The sequence below is a fragment of the Cydia strobilella genome, chromosome 9 (genome assembly GCF_947568885.1).
Source record: "Cydia strobilella chromosome 9, ilCydStro3.1, whole genome shotgun sequence".
NCBI classification, from domain to species: domain Eukaryota; kingdom Metazoa; phylum Arthropoda; class Insecta; order Lepidoptera; family Tortricidae; genus Cydia; species Cydia strobilella.
In genome coordinates this window covers 7,462,115-7,486,519 of record NC_086049.1, presented here as the reverse complement: position 1 = coordinate 7,486,519, position 24,405 = coordinate 7,462,115, and the positions used below count along the sequence as shown (strand labels likewise).

Here is a 24,405-nt window from a genome sequence, read left to right as displayed (position 1 = left end):
ACTCAAAGGGTAAAAACGAGACCCTATTACTAAGACTCCGCTGTCTGTCTGTCTTCCTGTTTGTCTGTCCGTCTGTCACCAGGCTGTATCTCATGAACCGTGATAGCTAGACAGTTGAAATTTTCACAGATGATGATCTGTTCCCGCTATAACAACAAATACGAAAAGCAGAATAAAATAAATATTTAAGTGGGGCTCCCATACAACAAACGTGGTTTTTTTGCCGTAATGGTACGTGCGCGAGCCCGACTCGCACTTGGCCGGTTTTTTTATTCAATAAAAAGCGAATGGCTTTGTTCTTGCAACGTACATATTATATTATTATGATTGCAAATTAATTCAAAAATGCAGTAAGGTGTAGCTTTTAAAGCAGATACTTCTGTTATTTTACTAACGTAAATAGGTCCTCAGGGATTTAGTTTTTAGTTTTCACGTGCAGAACAATTAGTTTAAGTGACTTATTTAACCAAATAAACGATATCGAACAACAAGTGATTAAGTAAAACAAGAATTTTTGATACGTTTATCTGAACAAAACCACTTTTGAAGCATTTTTATTATAAATAATTGGAAAGGTTGTATAAGCTTTGGGATATTTAAGGCTGTCCAATTAATGGATTGTGCAAGCTCTTATACTTAACAACTTAATCATACTTTAATTATAGAATTCTAGTCCTGCTCATTATCTTACGCACTCACAAAAAAAATATTAGGAATGAGCGCCGGCGCCCGGCGGCGCCACGCATGATATCGCGATCACCTTCAAATATGCGAGCAATGCGTGTCCTATGCTAGATCCGAATTGACAGAAATCACCTTCATCAGATTCTATCAAAATTAAAACACGTTATATATTTAAATGGTCCTATTTTGCTCCAAATTAAGGAAATATCCACCATAGCATCGCTGACCACTTGTACTTCGAACCAGATTTTATAGACGAAGTGGTAAAATGGACAGGACAACTGATTACTAGCTCATCATCATTGAAGTATGACCATGTAACGTTAAAAATCGAATGTTAAATGTTTATTTATCTACAGATTAAATCACTTTAATACATAAGTATATGTATTATTGGTCCGATCGTGTGCGGAACACCGAAGTTTTGCAAAGAGCCAAAGTGGGTGCGATCGAAGTTTATATTATGCGACGACAGCTTCGTTGCAACGCCACGTTTCAAGAATGGCAGAGAGTCGGGTGGCTAAGCGCATCTTTTACTCGGAGCTGGAGGAGGGCAAGCAAAAACACGGCGGGCAACTTCTCAGGCATAAAGATGTGCTTAAGCGCCACATGAAGAACTGCAACATTGACCCATTTCTGTGGAGAAGCAGGCGGCTGACCGCCCTGTATGGAGATCTTTTGTCATTAAACAAACTGATGACTTTGAGTCCCGTCGACTTATGGAACTAGACATCAGACGGGATGAGCTGAAAGCCCGACCACCAGCGGCTGTCAGGTATAATTATAACAATGGTGTCCTTACCTGCCCGTTGTGTGCACGGGTTTTTGTTAATAAGATCGGCTACGCAAGCCACGCGGGCACATGAACGTCTTCAGCAGCGGAGTTGAAGCAGTCGCCGTGGTCAAAACCGGCCGGGAGAGTATATATATGTATTAATTTTACATGGTTCCATTATGCGGCTAATTCATCCATAGGAAAGGTGCAATTTTTCTAGTAGTTTAGAGAAGGTAGACAATTTTAGAGTAGACAAACTTATTATGCTTTTTTTTAAGTCGTTATCTTTCTGTACCGCTGTTTTAGTTAATGAAACCCAAATATTAAATAATGTGAATCGACATAAAAATACAGGCTGTTTATTTAATCACCTGCAATAGTATGAAACAGCCTTTTTGTTTTTCGCGATTTCGGGATTGGTCCCATAGTAAAAGTCGCTTAGTATGACCTATATATTCACCCCGTAAATTATAATATCCTGTATGTAATTACCATAGTGACCCTATATAAATATCCTGTATGTTTAATTACTAGTGACCCGCCCCGGCTTGTACGATTCCCGGACGAGGAAAGCGAATTAAAACAATCTGAATGCAGTTTAGTTTCTTTAAAAAAATAAAAGAATGTTTCATTTAAGTAAAATGAGCTAACGTATAAGTATTGTATTGTGTTGTATAGTGTTGGTTTAAGTATTGGTTTTAAGGTATCCAGGGCCCATTAATTTCTTCCACACTGTACTTATAGTAGTGAGGCTACTTAAAAACATAAATCAAAAAATTGTTGATAAAATAATTGGATTTGTTCCCAAAGGAAGTTGTGTAATTCTATTAACTATTGTATTCGTTTAATTAGAAAAAAACCTTTGAAACCTCTGACTAAGTGGCCTAAATATTGACGTTAAACCAGCCACATGTAATCTAAAATCTCCTATTTACCAAGAGCATAGCTCTAATAACCAACGAACTAAGTAACAATATAACGGCCACTTATGTAAGTATTTTCAGACAACAGCACTAGTACGCTAGTTAACCTTAATTATTATTAGCATAAGCTAATCTATAAAGATATGCATTTGAAATTCCATGTTTAAGTACTATAATAAATTCGTTTGGATAGTTTAAATTTGTTTAAATTAGTAATAATGAACCAGGCAATATTTTACACCTGACATCTCAAGGCAAGAGCAGTGCAAATTAGAAAAAATATTTTATTGTAGGTATATATAGATGACCAAAGATATTCAAACACGATATTACCTTTTACCGTATCGGGGGTAACAGTTGGGGTCACGATGTTTCCTTTTCCTGTTTTAGGCCCACTCTTACCAGAAGTCGTTAGACAATGAATGATTGATAGATAATAGTAACAGGATTCCAACGTCGCAAGCGGTGCCTTTCACCTAGGCTTATATTATAAATTTACAGCAAGTCCTTTTAAGTAACCACTCCGCCGGATATTGTATTATGTTATGTCTTAACAATCTAGAATTATATAAGTACACTGTGATAAATAATGTATTAATTGAGTTCGACATAATCAGATATGAGCTAAACAGTCACAATTTTTTTTTCTTGGTAACTAATCAAATACTTATTATGTATGCGCCGCCTTTTGTAGATAGGTACCTACAGTATTTGCTGACCAGACTGTAAATTACACGTACCGTAAAATCAGGTAACTATAGTCCTTAACTACAACTATGGTATGGTCCAGTTTTTAACGTTGATTCTTAACGAGCCTTAATGATTTGTGCTCGTTACATTTATTTTGGAGCTTAGATACACTAATGCTGTTTCTATACTATATACTCAACATACTATAAAAGATACTTATACATATTTTACTGGAACTTGAATTTGGACCATAGTTGTAAATTGTGGACTAAAATTACCTGATTTTACGGTACCTTTTTTTTATTTCACAGATCTACCATATACATATTACGTATAACATATTTTGATAGGGAAATTAAATTGCACTGTTGCTGTATCACATATGCCGCAGTTTTTTTCTTATGTACCTAAATATGATAGAGTCAGACCGAGATAAGTCTGCAACGATTTTGATAGCAAACGCAGAGCAAGTGTTATTTTAAATGTCAAACTTCTATAAAATTATGACGTATAAATAAAAATAACGCACTGCGTGTGCTATCAAAATCGTTGCAGACTTACCTTGGTCTATCTCTACGATACCCATGCTGATTTATGTTAAAGGTACTTATGAGTATAGGTAACTGCAATTTGGAGCATCCTTTTGTTACCTACGACCATCATATGGTTTTCGTTTTACTTGGTTTTACTAATAAATATCTGGGAGACCGAGCTTTGCTCGGAAAACATATAAAAACTCAAAAATGCGCGTTTTCCCAGAGATAAGACCTAGCTAGATCGAATTTTCGCCCCCGAAAACCCCCATATAGCAAATTTCATCGAAATCGTTAGAGCCGTTTCCGAGATCCCCGAAATATATATAAAGATAGATATATACAATAATTGTTTTTTTAAAGGTATAAGATTACCTACCTTATTCTTACTAACATCTATATCGTTTACAAAACCGCTACTTATACAAATGACTAAAGACATTGCATTGTTTTAAAATATAGAGCATTTTCAGAACCTCATAACGGTCCTTTACAGATCAAATTCATGATAAACTGTTTATGCAATTATATAAATCACGGTCAAAATTAATCTCGCCACTAGACGGAATTGTTTGGTCACGAACTAACCATTCCTTTTTGCCAACGTGCAACGTAACGTAAATGCCCGAAAATGTAACTTATTATGCAGAGGTTAAGTGCAATTTAAGCTTCATATTACTTAACTATTTTTTACTCATCTCTGGCCGGAACAAACAGATTTTAACGTACAATTTAATTAATATATTTAAGTATGTTTGCCTATAGCTATACAATATGTAGATACTTTAAGTTAATGACCATTAAAGTAGAGCTATGAACGCTATTGTGTTGTGCGTGATGCGTAACAGTTCGAACGAATGAAACGAGTGCGCGACCTTGGCAGTACTAAAATCGCATTTGATCTTGAACGAGATAGACAGAGGTGCAACATGTTGGCTGGCTGTTTTTTTGATAAAATCACGTCGTGACAGAAAAAAGTTAGTCGCCTTTCTTACACAAATTGTAGCGACGGATAGTTAAGCCACGGAAATGTTTATTATATTCGACTACGTACCTCCTAATTAGGCAAGTACGTGTCACGGATCAGTTATCTTAGGTATTATAAATACTATTAATCTTTTAAGATAAAACCATAAAAACATGTAACCTTTAATTATTTATTTCAATACAATAACAAATAATAATATAATCTATTATCAAAATTAAGTAGACCTAGACTAAACAAATGTACAACTTAAATATGGCTAAGATATGTCGAACTTATCGGAATCCAGCAAAACACCGTGTAGGTTCATGCACCACAAGGAAATCACAGTAATTTCGCAGCTTTCTAAAAACGCCCTTCAAAATAACTGGTTCATTGTTGTCAAACTCAGTTGCGTAAACTCACCAGGCGGTCGGTAGCCATGTCGAAGATGAGTATCTTGGGGGGGCAGACGCGGCGGAAGTCGTCGAGGCTGGTGACGACGCCGGCGTCCAGGACCCAGAGACGGTTGCAGCGGTCGGCCCTGATGCGGTACACGGACACCAGCCCGGTACAGTTAATGTCGCCGCGGCCGGCCGTGTGCCACGACCAGTCAGGGTACGCCTGTGGATAGAAAAATCTGTTAGAGATTTAAAATACTAGGAAATTATACGGTATAAAATTCATCATTATTATTTTTATAGTATGCATTTTATAAAAATGTGGTAGTATATATATATTTTTTATTTATTTATGTAGTTTATAGTTTGCTTTTTTTAATTTCTCTCAATATATTTCTCTCTCTGAACCAATTGTAGGTATCTCTGTTTGGCCCTATGGTTGACTGGTAGAGAATGCCATTTGGCATTAATTCCGCCATTTGTACATTGTTGTATATATTTTGTGCAATAAAGTTTAAATAAATAAATATAAATAACTTAAGGGGCTGCCCACGGTTTTCATCGATGTTTGACAAGTTTTGAGTCATATCTCCTACATTTGCACTACAGAATTATAAGACAAACGGCTATCGGTTTTTCAATCTTTTATCTCCATTCTCGTCTACCAGATTTTGAAATCAATGATTTTTTTGTTTTCTTTTTAAACATTGTCTAAAAAAACACTTTTTAGAGTTCGGTACCCAAAGAGTAAAAACGGGACCCTATTATTAAGAATCCACTATCCGTATGTCTGTCTGTCTGTCATGAACCGTGATAGACATTGAAATTGTCACAGATGATGTATTTCTGTTGCCGCTATAACAACAAATACTAAAAAGTACGGAACCCTCGGTGGGCGAGTCCGACTCGCACTTGTCCGATTTTTTTCTTAACTCGATTGCTGTGAAGGATCTTACATATACGAAATCTACATATGTGGGTTCGTCTTTAACGTCTCGAAAACGTGTCAGATTTTAATTTTAAACTACCTAATTAACACAAAAAAGTTTAGGCCAGAAAACCAGTTTTTTGGCCTAAAGTTGTTCAGCTTTGATGCCAAATATCTCGAAGACAATGAACTTTGAAGTAAATAATTATATTGCTTATTAAAGCCGTTGCTGTTAATATGATAAGCTACAAAAAACATTAGAAAACGAAGGGATTCAGATCGAAGGTCATTGGCGTTAGAGAGCCCTTTTGACCTTTTTATATTATATTTCTTATACGAGAATTAAATCAAAATTCGCAAGAAATCGGCGCAATATTCGCACGGTTGTGCGTAATAAATAGATGACTTTGTAAACTAAGTAGGTATGTTGTTAATTTTAGTTACATACATGTGCGTTGTTAATATGTTATTAGTCGCCTTTGGCTATCTTCGCATCGCAGGTCACTCCTTGTCGGTTGACTTGTCAGTTGAGCAGTTGCTCAGAAGGATCTTTGTATATTAAATAATTTCTGCGTTGGATTAATAAATATTTTGTTAATTGCAGCATTATTTTAATGCATGCGTGAAACAGTACCTATACTCAGCTGTCTGGCATAATTACTTTTTAATCAAGATATAAAATATGTAAATACTGGATACTTGCAAATATATCGATTTGTATTGATCAATGCTATAATATCCTTTTGACTGCAAAAAACACAAAATGTACATAACTACAGAATGAGGAAAGTAAGGAATTATTACACCAACGAGGTTTGTTTAATGATTTTCTAGAAAAAAGGCCACATAAATACGTTCTTAAAAGCAATAACAACGATCAAAACATTATTGCACCTGCAACATGTGGTTATTATCATCAATATTTACGCGATGTCTGAGAAAAGCAACTACATTGTTTTGTTAGGTTCGGAAACAAGCTGCTGGCGCCTCAAGTATACCTATACAGTACGGTGGTGCAGAGTTTTGAGCCATTATTATATCTCCTTCACTAATATGCAAGAGCGATAGAAAGGCAGATGAAGAAAATTCGGTTTTCATTTATCGCCGTAGGCCCTCTGGTACCAAACAGCAGCTTATTACGAGTATCTACCCAATGCTCAGGGTTGGGCCTGCTCACGTTTCCTGAGTCAACATGTATATGGTACCTTGGTACCTCAATCAATGGCCTTAAATTCTATTGCAGACTGTAGAAACAGTGTCAGGTAGGGCGACAACAACACGTACTTGGTACCTATATGTATTGATTTCTTACCAATTTTACTGTTAATTGTTATCTTAAGTTGGCTTTGTAAATTAAATACCTAAATATTTTAATTTTTTGTAATTTTCAATCAAAACTGTTTATTTCAAATTAATAACATTTCAGTTTCTTATTTAAACCTAGTAATAACCTTTAATATCTAAGATTTTAATAACTAGGTACCATTTATTCTTAAACTCTAATAATTATTGTTATATATTTATGCATGTTCATCATTATTTTACTATGCTATGCAGTTATTTTATTATAATATGTTTTATTTTAATAGGCTTACTATCTATGTCTTGTATCTTTATGAGGATATACTGAACGGTTCACATCCTTCCTATGATGCCGTGTATGTAGTGTAATCAATAATCGGTCTAGTTATTGAACTAATTTAGACGTTGCAAAAATTATTTTGTTGGTAATTAACAATATAGTACATTGTGCAACGAGGGGGGTAAGCGAAATTTTGTTAACAAGGTCTATAATTCGCGACAGCCTCAGGCTGGATTGAATTAAAGACTTGAGTTTACAATATTCTTACCCCCGAAGTTACACACAATGTTTTTCATCACACTTGCGAAGAAAAAACAAAATTTTAAGCGAAATAATTGTTAATTATGAATTAGTGACATACTTAGTTAAAAAAAGGAAGTTATAGCTTTTTTTCACATCCATTTCTCCCGAGGGAACAATATAGGCCTTTACCCTTCAGTACACCTGCATGAAAAAAAGATCTTTTCACCTCAGCAGCTCGATCAAGCCTACTTTCGTCACTCCCTGGAGTGAGGAAAGTGCGACTTTCCTCACTCCAGGGAGTGAAACAATGTAGCTTTTTAATTTAGTGAAGGCCATGAACTTCATACTTTTATTATTTAATATGTTCTTCTTTTTATTTAATATGTTCTTACTACTGAGGTGAAAAATTATGTGTGCAAAGTTATTTTACATCTCGTGTTTTTGAGTCCCTCGCTACGCTCAAGATTTTACCTTAGAATCTTTCGCTTTCTCGGGACTCAAAATAAACACTCGCAAGAAAAACCAACTTTCCTCTCTTGTTGCACAAATAACTATTTTCGAGCAAGTGTGATGAAAAATAACTAACAACCTAAAACCTGAAGAAGCCTAGCTAAATTACTATGCAAGTTATTTTTAATTATGATGACTAGTCGTAGAGTTAAAGTTGCAGATTACACAGACGAGCCACGCAAGTGGCAGTAATAACTAGTTAGACTAAAAAAGTCTGCAGAGATTTTAACAGCACACGTAGTGCCAGTGTTATTTATACGTCATAATTTCATAGAAGTTTGACGTTTAAAATAACACCTGCACTGCGCGTGTGCTGTCAAAATCTCTGCAGACTTTTCTTAGTTCGACCATAGAGTAACTTATACTAGAGCGGTACTGTCATAGTAAATTTTGTAACCCCAGTAAATTCACTGCCATCTGTCGACACACTTTAAAACTAAAAATGAAGATTTATAAAAATACGATAAAATGTATTTAAATATGGATAAATGATTTTTTTTATTTGCATTAATTATTTTTATGATTTACCCATGTTCTTTCACTGATATGCGTTAAAATTGTTAAATAACAAACGAAACCGTCAACGCCATCTATACGACAGTAGGCCAAAACTAGTAGCGCCCTCTGAACGAGAATCAAATTTTCTTGATTTTCGAGGCACGTTTTTTCCTTAGACTGTATCCATCTATTACGGAGTTATATCTATCTTTGGTTCGACTCTAATAAGCTATAGAATTGTGTTCATGTTTTTTTTTATTTGTATCAGGCAATTAAGGCCCATATTACAAATAATTTAGAGACAAATGTAACATAAATATACATAAATTTCATTAACATAAAACTATACACCTAGGGGTCATAAATTAATACATCACACGTTTAGGGGGTGGGGGGGGTCAACAAAATGTGACATGTTATGATAAGGGGAACACTTAATAAGTCACAAACTTTGTGACGTCACTATTACTTATTTAAATTATTTTATTCGCTGTACAGTTAAATAACAAGTTTTTGGAACGATAATCGTTTTTAATCGTTTAATTTTCTTTCCTAATCAGTTTTGGCTTATAAAATTATAATTTCTTTACTCAAAAATATTTTGATAAAATATTAATAATACTTAATTCGATTTGCCTATTTCATTGAAAAAATGTGACGTCATACCAGGGGGGAGGGGTTTGCCAATGTGACCAAGTGTCACAGGGAGGGGAGAGGGGTCAAGAAACCTCAAAACTCGTGTGACGTAATTAATGGATGAACCCTTATAATGTTGATTATACCTAATTATTATAGGTACTCGATTAATACATCTTTGTCTCGTGATAGTTCCTGTCAACAACTCATTTTCTGAGGTACGATGTAACCAGCAATTAAGGTGAGCTGGACCGAGGGCGATATATCTATACTTATTCAATTCTATTTCCATCGAGCGAACTTTATGTAATCGAGTAACCATAGCATTAACTATTAGCAATGTCACTACTGTGGAAGTATCGGCCCATCTATGAAATACATAATATGTTGTATGTGTACGGGGGGTTCCCTATTGTGTTGCAGAAATTTTTTGACATATTTTTGTATTGCATAATGTTACTTGGCAGAAATGTCGTTTGGCAGAATTACCTTTCGCATACTGCTTTTCGCATAAATTACTTTGCAGAATTTCTTTTTGAATAATATTATTTGGCAGGAAACCCTAACCTAAAAACTTAGAAAATTCTGCCAAATGATATGGAGGGTATCATTCGACTAAAAGTTTTCTGCGATACGTGTTATGCGAAGTGTATTTCTGACAAATAATATTCTGCCAGACGAGGGGAAACCGTGTGCGGGGACATGCCTAAAGTAGGACCACGCTAAGTTTTCATGTCAAGTGCTACGTCGAGTATGGAGCTTATAGGGATATGTATGCATTCTTACTGCCGAGCGTGTTTAAAGTTAGCGTGGCCAAATCAACTCTCATAAATAACATGTATGGTCATTAGTAATTTTACGGTTTAAATAACGTATTTTTAGTCACTTTTGCGCTACATGCTTCGGAGGGCCTGTGCCACCTGCGACAGTACAAGCCGCGTGGCACGGTGGCGCTGGTACTCAGCACGATTAGTGCTTGAAAATCGAGCCTTACGGCCTCCTAGCCTAGTCCGTAGTGACCTTGCGTACTAAGCAGGAGGTCCCAGGTTCGAATCCTGGTAAGAGCATTTATTTGTGTGTTTATCACGGATAAATATCGTTCCTGAGTCTCTGTATCTGTGTATCGTTATCGATGTTACTTATGTATATAAGTATTTATACATATATCGTCGTCTAGTAAATAGCCACAATACAAGACTTATTGAGCGTACTGTGGGACTAGGTAAGGTTTGTGTAAGATTGTCCTATAATTATTATTATACGATTTCCGAAACATGTCGCGCTAGTGACTAAAAATACGCGAGACAAACTGCAGTAAAATAAATGTAACATAAGTATGACTCAGGACTGTTTAAACTCGAACGGTTGTGATGTTCACAGCCTAAGTATATTAGTTACCATGATCGTTTCGACAGTTGAGGCGTATTTATCGCTCCATTGCTCCCGTTTATCGTGCTATGTAATGGTGTGTGCCGACATATAGGCAGTGAAGGACATTACAATGTATCTTGTAACGTACGAACATATGGGGAAGGAGGGATAATCCGCGCTCTTGACCACCTAAATTACCCACTAATTTCACGCGGTCGATTTTCTTTGCAATCGCAGTCAGCAATAAAGAAGCAATGTGCTTTTTGATAATTTTGTACTATGGGTAGGTTATGGGTAAACAAGGGAAGAGGATATAGTAATTTATCGTTTTAACAATTTATCGTGAACGTTTACGTCCACGGCACGTTTTACTCTTGAAATAAAGGGTTCATCATCGGCATTCATGCTGCCGTTCCGATGTCGTGCAAGGGTCGTTTTCCGTTTCACGAAATACCGTTACATCGTTGGAACATCGTTAACAATATTTGACATTTTGTTGATATTCTCTACCTCTGACTTTGGCAAAGGCCCTAGAGGCTAGTTACGATTAATACCTTCTAGTAACAAAACAATAGTTTTCTGAATGCGTAGGGCGTAGGGTTGGTCCTGCTCACATCACCGTACAATACAACGTAACTATCTACCTACCTATTTAAAAAAATACAATCCGTATTTTCGTGCTTTGAACCAATTAATTAACCTACTTTACGTGATAAACTAATTAAAATGTTGGTTTGCAAACTGGTCTATTTTTGATGTCAAAACTGATTAAGTGCGTATTCGCGGCGTAATTATAATTAGCACTTCGTGTGTTACTAGAGCGTAGCAATTAGTTGCTGGGCAATGACGTGTGCGGGTGCAAAATGACCCTTCGGAGCAAAACCCTCAAGATAGGCAACAGTTAAAGAAACGAACAAGGGTAGCTAATGAATGATTTGGAGTGTTGCCAGCGAGAGATCAGATTTGCTCCTAAATTTGCAGCAAAGTAAATCCCCAGATATACATAGGGCCAGCATTGTTGGAAACGCATGTGATAGGAGTATAGTCGGAAGCGTTCATAGACAACGGTCCTCGCTTCGCATCAGGCGGTCTATTATGAGTTGCGTTCTCGCGCGCGAGTCCATACTTGAAGTCGCGCTAGATGTATGGAGTCGCGCGCGCGAAAGCAACTCATGCTAGCAGGTCAGGTGGGTCAAGGTAGTCACCAAACGAGTACAGTGGCGAGTCAGCGCTCTCGAACTAACGCTGGCAATGTCTACCTATAAATACATCACCGAGTACTCGGCCATTGTACATGGCCGAGAAAATGGCCGGAATAGCCACTCACTCGGTTCCCAAGTACGTAGGTATCAATTTCATAGATTTCACCACATATTATTTGGAACATTTATTTTGACTCATATTCTTTTTACCCTGGTGGCATCCTCAGCTACAGTAACTGTTCCGGAACCCCAGGGACAGCAGCTGTTCGAAAATCAGTAGCTCAAGGAAACAACAGCTGCTGTTGTTTCCTTAAGCTACTGATTTTCGAACCTAACTTTTATTTAATGTTCAGTCAAACCCAGATCGGATGGTGTATGAATTTGATTTAGGAATATGGACCTATTATTGGGTCACACTGATTTATACTTTCACGATTTTGTTCTTAAGAAAAAATTTGAACAAGTCAGCCGTTGCTGAGCAATACCACCCTCCCTCACTGACCCTGACCCTGACCCTCGTCAGGACCAAACCACTGGTTTCTCCATGGATCATCGTTTCTATAGTAGAAAAGTTCGGAAACACATTGAAATCAAAAACATAGCAATTTAAATCGGGATTATGGTTTTAGGATCTCATCGACATGGAATCCAGTAAATGTAAGCGAAAACGAATATCGCCGGTTAAAAATCCAAACATTGTAATAGACCGCGGGCCAGGAACAGTTTTCCATGACCAATATATCCCGTATAGTGGTTAACGGCAAACTTGTATAGTGGTTAACGGCTATGTATGGTGAACCCCCGTGAACGTCAGCTACCGCTCCGTTGGTGGGTTGAGGAATGGCAGCAAATAAAGTATATAAAAAATTTAGTCATCGCCTCCCGCTTGATACTTTGTCATATGATAGTTTAGATGCTATTGTGAATAAACAAAATCGTCAGCCGATTGTATCGCTGTGGAAAGGCCGTCAGCTGGTCACATGAACATGTAAAAAAAAATCTTTTCAGTCATCGACGTCATCGCCTCCAGTTTGATACTTTGTGAGATGATAGTTTAGATGCGGGGACTTTTGAACCGGCTACGGTCCGAAGTGGGGACTTGGCCTAGTTTAATTTAGTGTTTAAGATTGACGAAGCCTGTAGCTGATTTATTGTTGTAAGCACTTGACGAAGCCTGCGTTGCTGATCATGAACTATGTGTTGTATATAATAAACTTAATATATTGTATTAATTTATAACATCTGTATGTAATTACCATGTTTAAGCAAATAAATATTTCATTACAATATAATGTCAATGTCAAGTTTAGATGCTATTGTTAATAAAACAAATCGTCAGCCTGTTGTATCGCGGTGGAAAGACCGTGTTACGCGTTTCGGTGGCTGCCATTTCTCAACCCACCGACGGAGCGGCAGCTGACGTTCACGAGGGTTCATCATACATAGCCGTTAACCGGTATACGAGTTTTCGCCCGGGAGGCGATGACTGACGAAATTTGCGCCTGGCTCGCGGTCTATAAGTCTTGCGTGTCGTTGACCGAGTGACATCCCTAGTGTGCAAAACGTTCAAGTTGATAAACAAGACCAAGTGAGAGTAATTCGAAAAACTCTACAAATAGATGTTGATGTCAATTGTCAACTTTAGACACGGGGACGATGTCGTCCTCAAAATGTCGGAGGTAATTTTAAAACTGAATTAAATTTACGCGATTAAGTCCGATTTTCAGAAATTATAATATTATTGGGTTCTTTACAATGACCGCATCAGGACATCAGAAATCAATCATCAATAACCTCCTCCTTTTTGGAAGTCGGTTAAATATTAACAAAGATATATATTTGTTAATCGACGTCCTTGAAAACCTTACGATGTGATTGCATTAGAAAATATCGCCCGTAGTGCATTGTTGGAACTGTTCGAAGTCCGCATACAAAGCAGCAGAAAGGTAAAACAAAACAATGAGTGGATTTTCCCGTACTTTTAAAGTAAATGCAAATAACATTTTATTAGAATATTATTTTGTTATGAAGATACAAATACAAATTTCGTACGAAACGACATTTTATTTTTTCTAAAATAGAAACTCATTATTTTTATCCGTTTTTTTCGAAATTTTCAAATACTTTTCGAGTTTTATAAAGCTCTGCGGTATTTTCTTAACCTATACTCACATAATTAATGTCATTACCGGGTCTAACGTGTAAATTTCATTATTTTACCTTTTGTCTGACATTTCAACTAGGTTGCACTAGCTGTGGTCGCGTTAATGACATTAATTATAGTAATTATGTATACAAAACGCGAGAGTTTAAAGTAACCTAGTCTTCCTAACGCACGTAAAACGCCTCATTATTTTGATCGGATAATTGGATATTGCATTAAAAAGTTCTACTTTGAATTAAGATAACCATTTTTAATCAATTATAATAAATTATTTGACCAAAAAACTAAAACATTTAGCTATAACCCTATGCCAGGATTTATCGAGTTGCATGCTCTTTAGTTCAAGGAACGTGACTAATCGTTTTCACCCATGAAAGCGTTAGGTAGATATATAGGTAATCAAAGAACTTTTATTTCAAAAACAATTAACAAAAACAAACATAATAAAACTTAACCTATAGGTAAAAAAATTATCAAATATGAATATCAGATTAGAGTAATTAAATTCCAATTAACTGCACACGATCGTGTCAGCGTAACACAATAGGTCACGATCAGCTGCGTTACCGTATAATTAATGATCGCGATCATAACATATCGGCTGAGTTATTTTTTGTAACGCTTTAAACTGTCATAGTGCTATATCATTGATCGCCTTAAACGAAGACGAAATTTCAAATTAGAATACATAGGTACTGGCCATCGATATAAGTATAATATCGATGAATGAGCAGGCATTATAAAATCACAAAAGTGCTACTAAAACTTCGGTCACAAGTCACAACTGGACACATGACGCGACGTGTTGTATTCACGCCTCTAAAAATAAGCGAATAAAATGATCGTGCAAAAAATTTACAAAGAATGCTAACTTGACTTGTCAAAATAAGAGAGGGGAGCGGGCACTTGACAGTAACTAGTACATATTTCAATTGAGAATGCCATGGCCTGACTCGCGAGACCGTTCTGCCAAGGCCGTATCACGATTCTGCCGTGTCGGATCCTTTAAATAGCTTTTCCTGAGTAGGTAAACTATAGCAACTTGTACATGCGGGCTCAACTGTAAATAAATTACATAACAGAGAAATCGCCGTTTGTTAGAGCTTTCACAAGAAACGCGAGCAAATACACGAGTACATTGTTTATGTTACAACTTTAAGCATATAAGATTACTCGGCCCATCCAATTTCTAAGAATTGTAAGTAAACGAAGGCAGACCGCATTCGAAAAGAGGGCATCAGTGCAATCGCGAGGAAAACAATCTCTGACGTTCATAATACTATTGTAAAAAGTGTCATTAACATTTAGGTACTTCCTGGGAGCAATGTACTTGATGTCACATTACATTACTATTTTTACTTTAGTTTTGATAGATTGCGACGATTTTCGACGACAAAAGTTTGAAAATCTGGGGGAACGGCAATGCCCTGCCAAGTGGAGCAAAATTAATAACAATTTTGTCGAGCTTTTTCATAAAAATGAACTTAAGTGAAAAGTAACAATAATAAATATTTATACTTTTGCACACATATATATATATATAAATCAATCCCTATTTCACTTGGTCACGGCATCACGCGTGTTGTGTTTGTTATTGTCAGGAGAAGGTTGAATGAAAAAAAAAAGGCTTAGAATAAAATTTAAAAGTGGAAAAATGACTGCCTTGGGTGCGACGAACTTTAAACAGCCACCGGAGTTCCAAGTTACATTGGAAATTCACCAGTTACGATGTGCTACCCATTCTAAATTATTTTTTAACAAGCAGAAACGTCTGCGAACGATGCTATTGAGCTTAGAATAAATTTAAGAGTGGAAAAAATTACTGCCTTGGGTGAGACTTGAACTCACGGCGTCTGGATCGATACTCTAGCGCAGTAATTTTTCCACTTTTAAATTCATTCTAAGCTTAATAACATAGTTCGCAGACGTTTCTGCTTGTTAAAAATTAACACTGCAAAAAAAATAGATAGATATATAGGTGAAACGAAGTTTTCCGGGTCATCTAGTTGTAATAAAGCGAAAAATTTAAACATATCTTTGAGGTCGACTACAATTGCTACAATCTTTTGAAAACTAAATGTTATGATACTTACTAAGACTTCCTACTGGGGCATTATGTGCCATTAGACAGACGACATTTAAACTCCCGACCTTTAAGAGCTCGATTAGAATTAAACACTTCACAAATGGCATTGAATACTAGGTTAGCATTTTATAACTACTTATTCCTGTCCAACTGTACAACTGTAACAGGAAATTACTAAATTGGCACTTGTACTTCAAATAGTCAATCATTTACGCTAACTTTGTCCTAACATGGCAATGGAATTCTAAAGTTGAGTTCTTAAGCACACTTCAATTCAAGCCGCTCAAGGTGCCAGTTTAGCCAACGAACTTCTTATCGGCGAGATATTCAAACGAAGTCTGGAGGTAAGGTAAATTCGACTTTATTTACTAATAACTCGTAACATGGCAACCAGAGGTTTTATAAAATAACTTTTCTTGGTGTTCGAAATTTATGTAATCAGGATATTCAAGTGAACAATATGACAAGTCTCGTATAATTAGTTCAGAACTTGCGATGTAACATTTTTTTTTAAACAATGTGGAATAGAGTCCCCACGGATTCAGAGCAAACCAGTCGGACACAAACGGACCTTAAGCGTGCGTCAGGCTTGTAGGTAAGTTGAGCAATCTGGAGCTGTTGTAATTCGACCGTTTTCGCGATAACGCTTTGTGCAGTTTAAACGCCTCGCCATTAGTTTTATGCTACGACAAATTGATATGCCTCAATGTGCCTCAATATACTTAGTCAATATTAAGCATTATATTGTCATAGCTTACGAATAAGAACAAAGTTAACGAACAAGCGCCACTGGAATCTAATAATCTTATAACCTTAAAAAAGTACTCAGTATGACCTATAAAGTTTTTCAATACTAGATCTTTGAGATTTTTAGGCATACCTACTGCAAATGAAGTATGCGTGTCCTGTGTCTCTGCTATTTTTTATAAATCATATAAATCAATCACATTTTCTTAACGTCAGACGTTTAGCTAAATAAGACTTAAATGTGTATTTTTCGCTACGAGTACCTTAACTACCTACTGGAATTGAAATGACTCTCATTAACTTGGGCTAATGCTAATACATTAATGGGCCCTGGAGGGAAAGTGACTTAAAAGACTTAAAACCTTGCGTTAGGTCATTTTACTTAAAGGAAACATTTTTTTTAAAGAAACAACAACTGCATTCAATGATTTTTTTAAATTCGCTTAGAATCGCCCGGGAATCGAACCGACTAAAAATAAAAATACTCGCGATTTTATTACACTAGTCGATACAGTTCATGTAAATGTTAAAATTTCTCCAAGAAACATTAGGTCTTACACTCGCCCATCGTACAAAATATCCATAAAATCGAATAAATATAGTTTTTATTTGTATTTAATTCGGTTCGATTCCCGGGCAAGACAAGCTAATTTAAAAAAATGTTTTAATGCAGTTTTGTTTCTTTAAAAAAATAAAGTAATGGTTTCTTTAAGTAAAATGAGCTAACTTAAAGTTTCAAGGTACGTTCCCTCCGGGGCTCATTAATTATTTTCCACACTGTATATAGGTAATAGACATTTGCCGTCTAGCCCAAATACATATAAAATTTATCTCTCAAATGAAGTGTTATTTTTTGCTTGGTTTTTGGTAGGTCCTGAAAATTATGACGTTGGCGGGGCATCCGGATCCAGTACAGAATCAGTAACAAAATTTAAGTTAAATAGTTTCCTCTAATCACTTAACCTTAACCATGGATATATTTAGAATTTATCTCTTTTATGTTTACCTACCTAAATGTATCTACTCGTACGTTCGACTTTAAGGATGTAATATGAACTTCCTAATTTTACGTAAATTGCGAAATTATACAAATAAATCACAGCACCTTTAATTTAATCTAAAAATTTCGCTGCTAAAAAATGTACCTAGTTCCGCATTGGGTTTCATATGTTTCAACAGCATTTAAATTTTAAATATCTGATAGCTGTAGACTTTTCCTTCTTATGAGTATATTCACTCATATAACATAAACATTCAAAGTCAGAAACGTATTTTTCACCACACCAGCTAGCTGGTAACGGCTCTCTTGGTTGTTCGAAAACGGATAAGAAAGCATTTTATTCATATGTGTGGCGTGTGGCAAAGTAATCTAATGCAAATTTTGAGTTGTTTCCTTATGTTGACCGGTTGAATTGGCTTTGAAATGATGATTTTGAATGATAATTAATTTATTATAACGTTAATTCGTAATTAATATTTAATAACGTTCATTTGAAAATTTTTTGGTTTGATTTTGTTTGATATTTTACAGTTAGTATTTTCTCGCGTTGGTGTGGTAAAAATTTTTGTGTTCCACTCGATGTAAAAAAATTGTTTAACCCTCGTGCCTTGAAACCCTTTGAATCACTCGCTACGGTTGTGGTTCAAATTTGGAATTTTTCGCTTGCTCGGGTATTAATATTAGCACGAGGGTTAAACAACAATTTTACTCCTTTATAAAACAAGTAACTATTAACTACAGAAATAACCTTAAAAGAGATTTTGTTTCGCAATTTGCATAGTATATTCCAGATAAATGATAACTTTTTAATTCAGTATCCATTACCTACTTCAAGGTTCAGAATCAATTATTCTAACGAACGTAGAACCAATATAGTAAATTTATCAATTTATGATAGACGCAATCACCGGTTAGGAATGCAAAGTATTTTACCTACAATAATTCTCTTTTTATTTAGTCCCAATTTAAAACAAAAACTTTTATTTACCTGAAGGACGGGACTGACACCAGGCGGCAAGCTCCGCGGAATCCAGGCGAGCGTGGCGGGCACGCCGGCGCGCAATCGTGGTATACCCAAGTAGATTCTGTCCCATCCGATCTCCAACCCCGTGGCCACTGTGTTCTCTGGCTGGAACTTCTCTAGCAGCACCGGATCCGGTGGGAAGTCGAACTGCATCACGTTCCACTGGCTCACGACTTCCAGTATAGCGCTGGCTGAGCCCAGCCACGCGCATAGCAGCAACACGTGGTACCCCATATTCTGAAAACAAAATATTATATAAGTTTTTGCGGCATTGACCCAGCTGCGCCTCACGACCGACTTTTACTCATAGTTCAAGGACACTTCCGACCGATCACGAGATGCTATAATGTTGGTAAGTATGTGATAATTTACTTACTTTCGAATCGGTCGGTAGTTATATTTCTCAAACGTGAAAACCCATGACGAGCACAGTTTAAATATACCTAATTAATTTAAAAATAGTCAATATTTCTGTGCATAGAAGTCGATCATTACGTAGTTAATAAATTTAAAAATGTTACAAGTTAACCAAATACCTAGTATCAAATCAATTTGAGATTAATAAATATGCAAATGCTTAATATTACAGTTAACTAGCAATTTTTAGTTAGGTATATAGAATTATGTTTTCTAACGATCAATCACATGGCAGTGTTCCAAAATATGTGGTACGCACCAACGTGGGTGGTTGGTGGTTACATAAGTAAAGCAAACCAGTTCTTCATTATTATATCACAGGCCTGATGCTTGTTAGTTAACATTGATACTGCAAAAATTAGAAACCGGAAGTGCGTTAATAACGAATGTCAAAATGAGCGCGACGGAAGACACATATCTCATTAAGTCATTCCTCTTATCATGGTAATAGATCGCAAAATTTAAAAGGATCTAAATGTTGCCGATGCTGAACAATTGGCCAATGTTACAGATTCAACGAATGGAATGCTACAAAAAATACATATAATAGGTATACTTTTCTATTCTCATGCTCGTAAAGTTCGACTTTAAGTCGAATGAAATAAACGTTTTTTAAATTGATACTAATATCAATTAGGTAGTTCAAATATGCCATCCAGCGGGGCAATGCGTCCAGGCTTCTGGGCACCCTACCGAGCGAATTCGACTTAGGCAATTTTTTTTATTTATAAGCTTCTAATTTTTAAGTGTTAGTTTAAATAATTAACTAATTTGTAAAAAAAATATGCTAAGAGCTAAACTCAAATTTGTCTGATTTGTGCAAAAGGTGGAATTTTTTCGTTAGCGAATGTATGAGAATTGTAAAGGAGAAATTCAAAGGCCTAGTGGGAGTAAGGCAACCACTTTTCAGCCCGGCAACATCGGGTTTCTATGAGCGTAGGAACCCCACTACAAGGATCAGAAGTCAAACTGCGGTCCGCAATTTTTGCAAACGGAACTTCACTGAGAGCCCGGTCATTTTTTGCAGTTCGTAAATATATTTTGATTAATTCCTATACATATATATTTTCATATCAGAAGGAAAGGAACAACCAAGGTGACAATCGTTAAGGCGAAAGTGGAGGAACCCGCGCGAAATCAAACGCAGGGGCATTGGTTGATATACAACAATTTTTTTCAAAAAGTTTTTAATAATGTTAATATCCAGAGAGGAAAATGAGAACTACGTTTATATAGAGTAACGGCCGTCCCCTTTCCTCTAATCAAAAAGTCGGAACGACAGATATGCAAACGAAAAGAATAATATATTTATAACGAAAAGAATATTCTTGCTCATTCGTAGGATCTTTTTAATACCGTTATTGTGCCGAACAGAATAACATTACAAAACTAAAGTGTATACCTGTTATTTGGCCACCCTGTAAAAGAAGAATGTGCAATTTGTCTGTCGACAGTGACAACTCCAACCAGGTTGACGTCAGGTTAAGCAAGCCTGTACCTTTATTCAATAGTCATACTTGTTATGGCCATTTTTTGCCCGGATGCTGCACTTCATGATAAAAGCAAGCCGCTTTGCACAGTGCTAGTAGGGACCAAACTGAGTGATTTGACCCGCAGCAGCGCAAGTTTCACCCCTTAGGAACAGAGATGGCGCCACTTCTTTAAAAAATATTTCAAAAAATTCTACAAGCTAAACCAATGAACCGATTTAAATATTTAATATCTCAAATGAAAGCTCATTATATACATTACTTTTAAAAAAATACTAAAAAAATATATACTGATTACTTTCGACAAAAAACGGCATCTTAAGTTTTTTTTTTTACTCGATTGATAGTTTTTACTTGGTTTCTCAAAAAAAATGTACGGAACATGAATAGCTTAATACATGTATATATTACTGAATAAATAACAAGTATTATAAAAAAAAACCGACACCGATACCTCTCATACTTCACGAAATATAAAAGTTTGAATGTGAGTGTAAATTTCTTCAAAATATATTTAAAAAAATTCTACAAGCTTAACTATTTGACCGATTTCAATGTTTAATATCTCAAATAAAAGCTCTTTATATACATTACTTATAAAAAAATACTCATAAAACATATACTGAACCCTTTTGGCAAAAAACGGCATCTTAAGTTTTTTTTCTTACTCGATTGATAGTTTTTACTTGATTTCTTAAAAAAAAATATTATGGAACATGAATAGTTTAATAAATATATATATAGTACTGAGTATATAAAAGTATTACAAAAAAACCCGACACCCATACCTTTCATTCTTCACGAAATATTTAAGTTCAATTATGCACGTTCTTACAAATAAATCCTTTAAAAGAAATCTTCTACCTCAGTAAGTGCACTGATTTTAATATGAAATGTGTCATATGAAAAGAAATCACCCAATTTATTTTAATAAATAAAAAATTATAAATAAAAACTGAATAAAGTTTTTTCCTGGTGGTGAATTACAAAAAAATATAACAAATCTAAAATTAGGAATTATTTTTATTTAAAGTGACTACATTTGTAAACAAAAAACTTAAATGTCCTCTTCGGGTTCATATTTCATATTTATTTATTGCAACCATGGTTTTATAGGTATTACAAATTCTTGGTAGTTCCACATGGACCCCGTGGGGGCATAGCAATATTACATGCATACTTAGGATCTAATCTTAAATCTATGTGTATAATATAAAAGTAGGTCAATTTAGTAGTTTTTATACATATAAGCCGAATTGAATCAGGTAATTGTCAGTGTATTAAATACAAAAATAAACGGGCAACTAATTATTATTAGGTGATGTCAAATTATATGGTTCACGGTAGATGTAAAACTGAAAAAGAAAAGTCGTTTTGTTAAGTACTCGTACCATTCCAATACTACAAAATCACTGATCATACATGAACTGGTTGCTGTAGATTACTGTTGAATTATTTTTGTGCCTAGTTGATAACCATTAAACCTATAATTTTGTGCCAGACCTATAATTAGTGGTCAGCATGCAAAATAACCCTGGATTGAAAATTACATTAACTTACTTTTGATTTGTACAGCCACATTTGCATGATTTACACTGGGCTGTGCATGGCCAGCTGACGCGACGACACCCACAATGCATAGTTTCGCAGCCAGATTTGCAGCCACAATGGTCCAAGAGGCTTAATTGAGACCAAATCGCTGTAAATGCCGACCATTCCGGAGTCCAACTCTCTTTTTCCTCAGTCCATCCCCAAAAAGATGTACATGGTATGGAAACTTCTAGTTTCAGAGCGTTTCCCCATATATGGCCCTCTTGGTAAGCTGCTCGAAGTGCATGTTTATAGAGAGCAGCTGATGTAGGTGGCAGGGTTGACAGGTTCTAATTTCTCGGCCAAATCAGATTTGTTCCCTGAACGACGCCCTCCATTGACTGACAACGAAGGTGGACAAATTTGGTTTTCGTACTGGAAGAATTCGTTCAGATCAAGCTGCCTTTCTCTGGCCACTATAAAAAGACGGGAAAATAGGAGTATGTCAACTTTTAAGTTTTTGATTTTGTCAGTTGTCAGGTGTGTAACTACATATTTTAATTTTAGTATAAAGTAACCCTAGATTTGTGTTATTGTTTGGCCAAACGGAACACATAAACGTAAATGAAGTTCACAAATATTTGTTTGCTTCAAAAAACAAGCTTGTGTCAAGCCTGCCACCTACATCAGCTGCTCTCTATAAACATGCACTTCGAGCCGCTTACCAAGCGGGCCATATATGGGGAAACGCTATGAAACCAGAAGTTTCCATACCGTGTCCATCTTCTTGGGGATGGACTGAGGAAAAAGAGAGTTGGACTCCGGAATGGTCGGCAGTTACAGCGATTTGGTCGCAATTAAGCCTCTTAGACCATTGTGGCTGCAAATCTGGCTGCGAAACTATGCGTTGTGAGTGTCGTCGCGTCAGCTTACCATGCACAGCCCAGTGTAAATCATGCAAAGGTGGCTGTACAAATCAAAAGTAAGTTAATGTAATTTTCAATCCAGAGTTATTTTGCATGCTGACCACTGATTATAGGTCTGGCACAAAATTATAGGTTTAATGGTAATCAACTAGGCACAAAAATTTAAGTTTTTTGTTTACAAATGTAGTCACTTTAAATAAAAATAATTCCTTATTTTAGATTTGTTATATTTTTTTGTAATTCAGCACCAGGAAAAAACTTTATTCAGTTTTTATTTATTATTTTTTTATTTATTAAAATAAATTGGGTGATTTCTTTTCATATGGCACATTTTATATTAAAATCAGTGCACTTACTGCGGTTGAAGATTTTTTTAAAGAATTTATTTGTAAGAACGTGCATAATTGAACTTAAATATTTCGTGAAGAATGAAAGGTATGGGTGTCGGGTTTTTTTGTAATACTTTTATATACTCAGTACTATATATATATTTATTAAACTATTCATGTTCCATAATTTTTTTTTATGAAATCAAGTAAAAACTATCAATCGAGTAAGAAAAAAAACTTAAGATGCAGTTTTTTGCCAAAAGTATTCAGTATATGTTTTTTGAATATTTTTTTATAAGTAGTATATATAATGACCTTTTATTTGAGATATTAAACATTAAAATCGGTCGAATAGTTTAGCTTGTAGAATTATTTGCAATATATCTTGAAGAAATTTACACTCACATTCAAACTTTCATATTTCGAGAAGTATTAGAGATATCGGTGTCGGGTTTTTTTTATAATACTTATTATTTATTCAGTAATATATACATGCATTAAACTATTCATATTCCATACAATTTTTTTGAGAAACCAAGTAAAAACTATCAATCGAGTAAAAAAAAAACTTAAGATGCCGTTTTTTGTCGAAAGTAATCAGTATATATTTTTTTAGTATTTTTTTAAAAGTAATGTATATAATGCGCTTTCATTTGAGATATTAAAATTTAAATCGGTTCATTGGTTTAGCTTGTAGAATTTTTTGAAATATTTTTTAAAGAAGTGGCGCCATCTCTGTTCCTAAGGGGTGA

At 35.5% G+C, this 24,405-nt stretch overlaps 1 protein-coding gene across 1 annotated transcript in view; it reads right to left on the bottom strand.

The window, feature by feature from the left end:
- Nucleotides 1–24,405, bottom strand: part of LOC134744184 (protein yellow-like) — a 67,199-nt gene that overhangs the window by 23,064 nt on the left and 19,730 nt on the right. The window contains exons 2-3 of the mRNA XM_063677904.1: nt 18,926–19,198; nt 4,996–5,193 (exon numbers count right to left, since the gene is read on the bottom strand). Coding sequence (XP_063533974.1) covers nt 4,996–5,193; nt 18,926–19,195 — 468 coding nt within the window. The 5' untranslated portion in view covers nt 19,196–19,198. The remainder of the gene's footprint in view (nt 1–4,995; nt 5,194–18,925; nt 19,199–24,405) is intronic.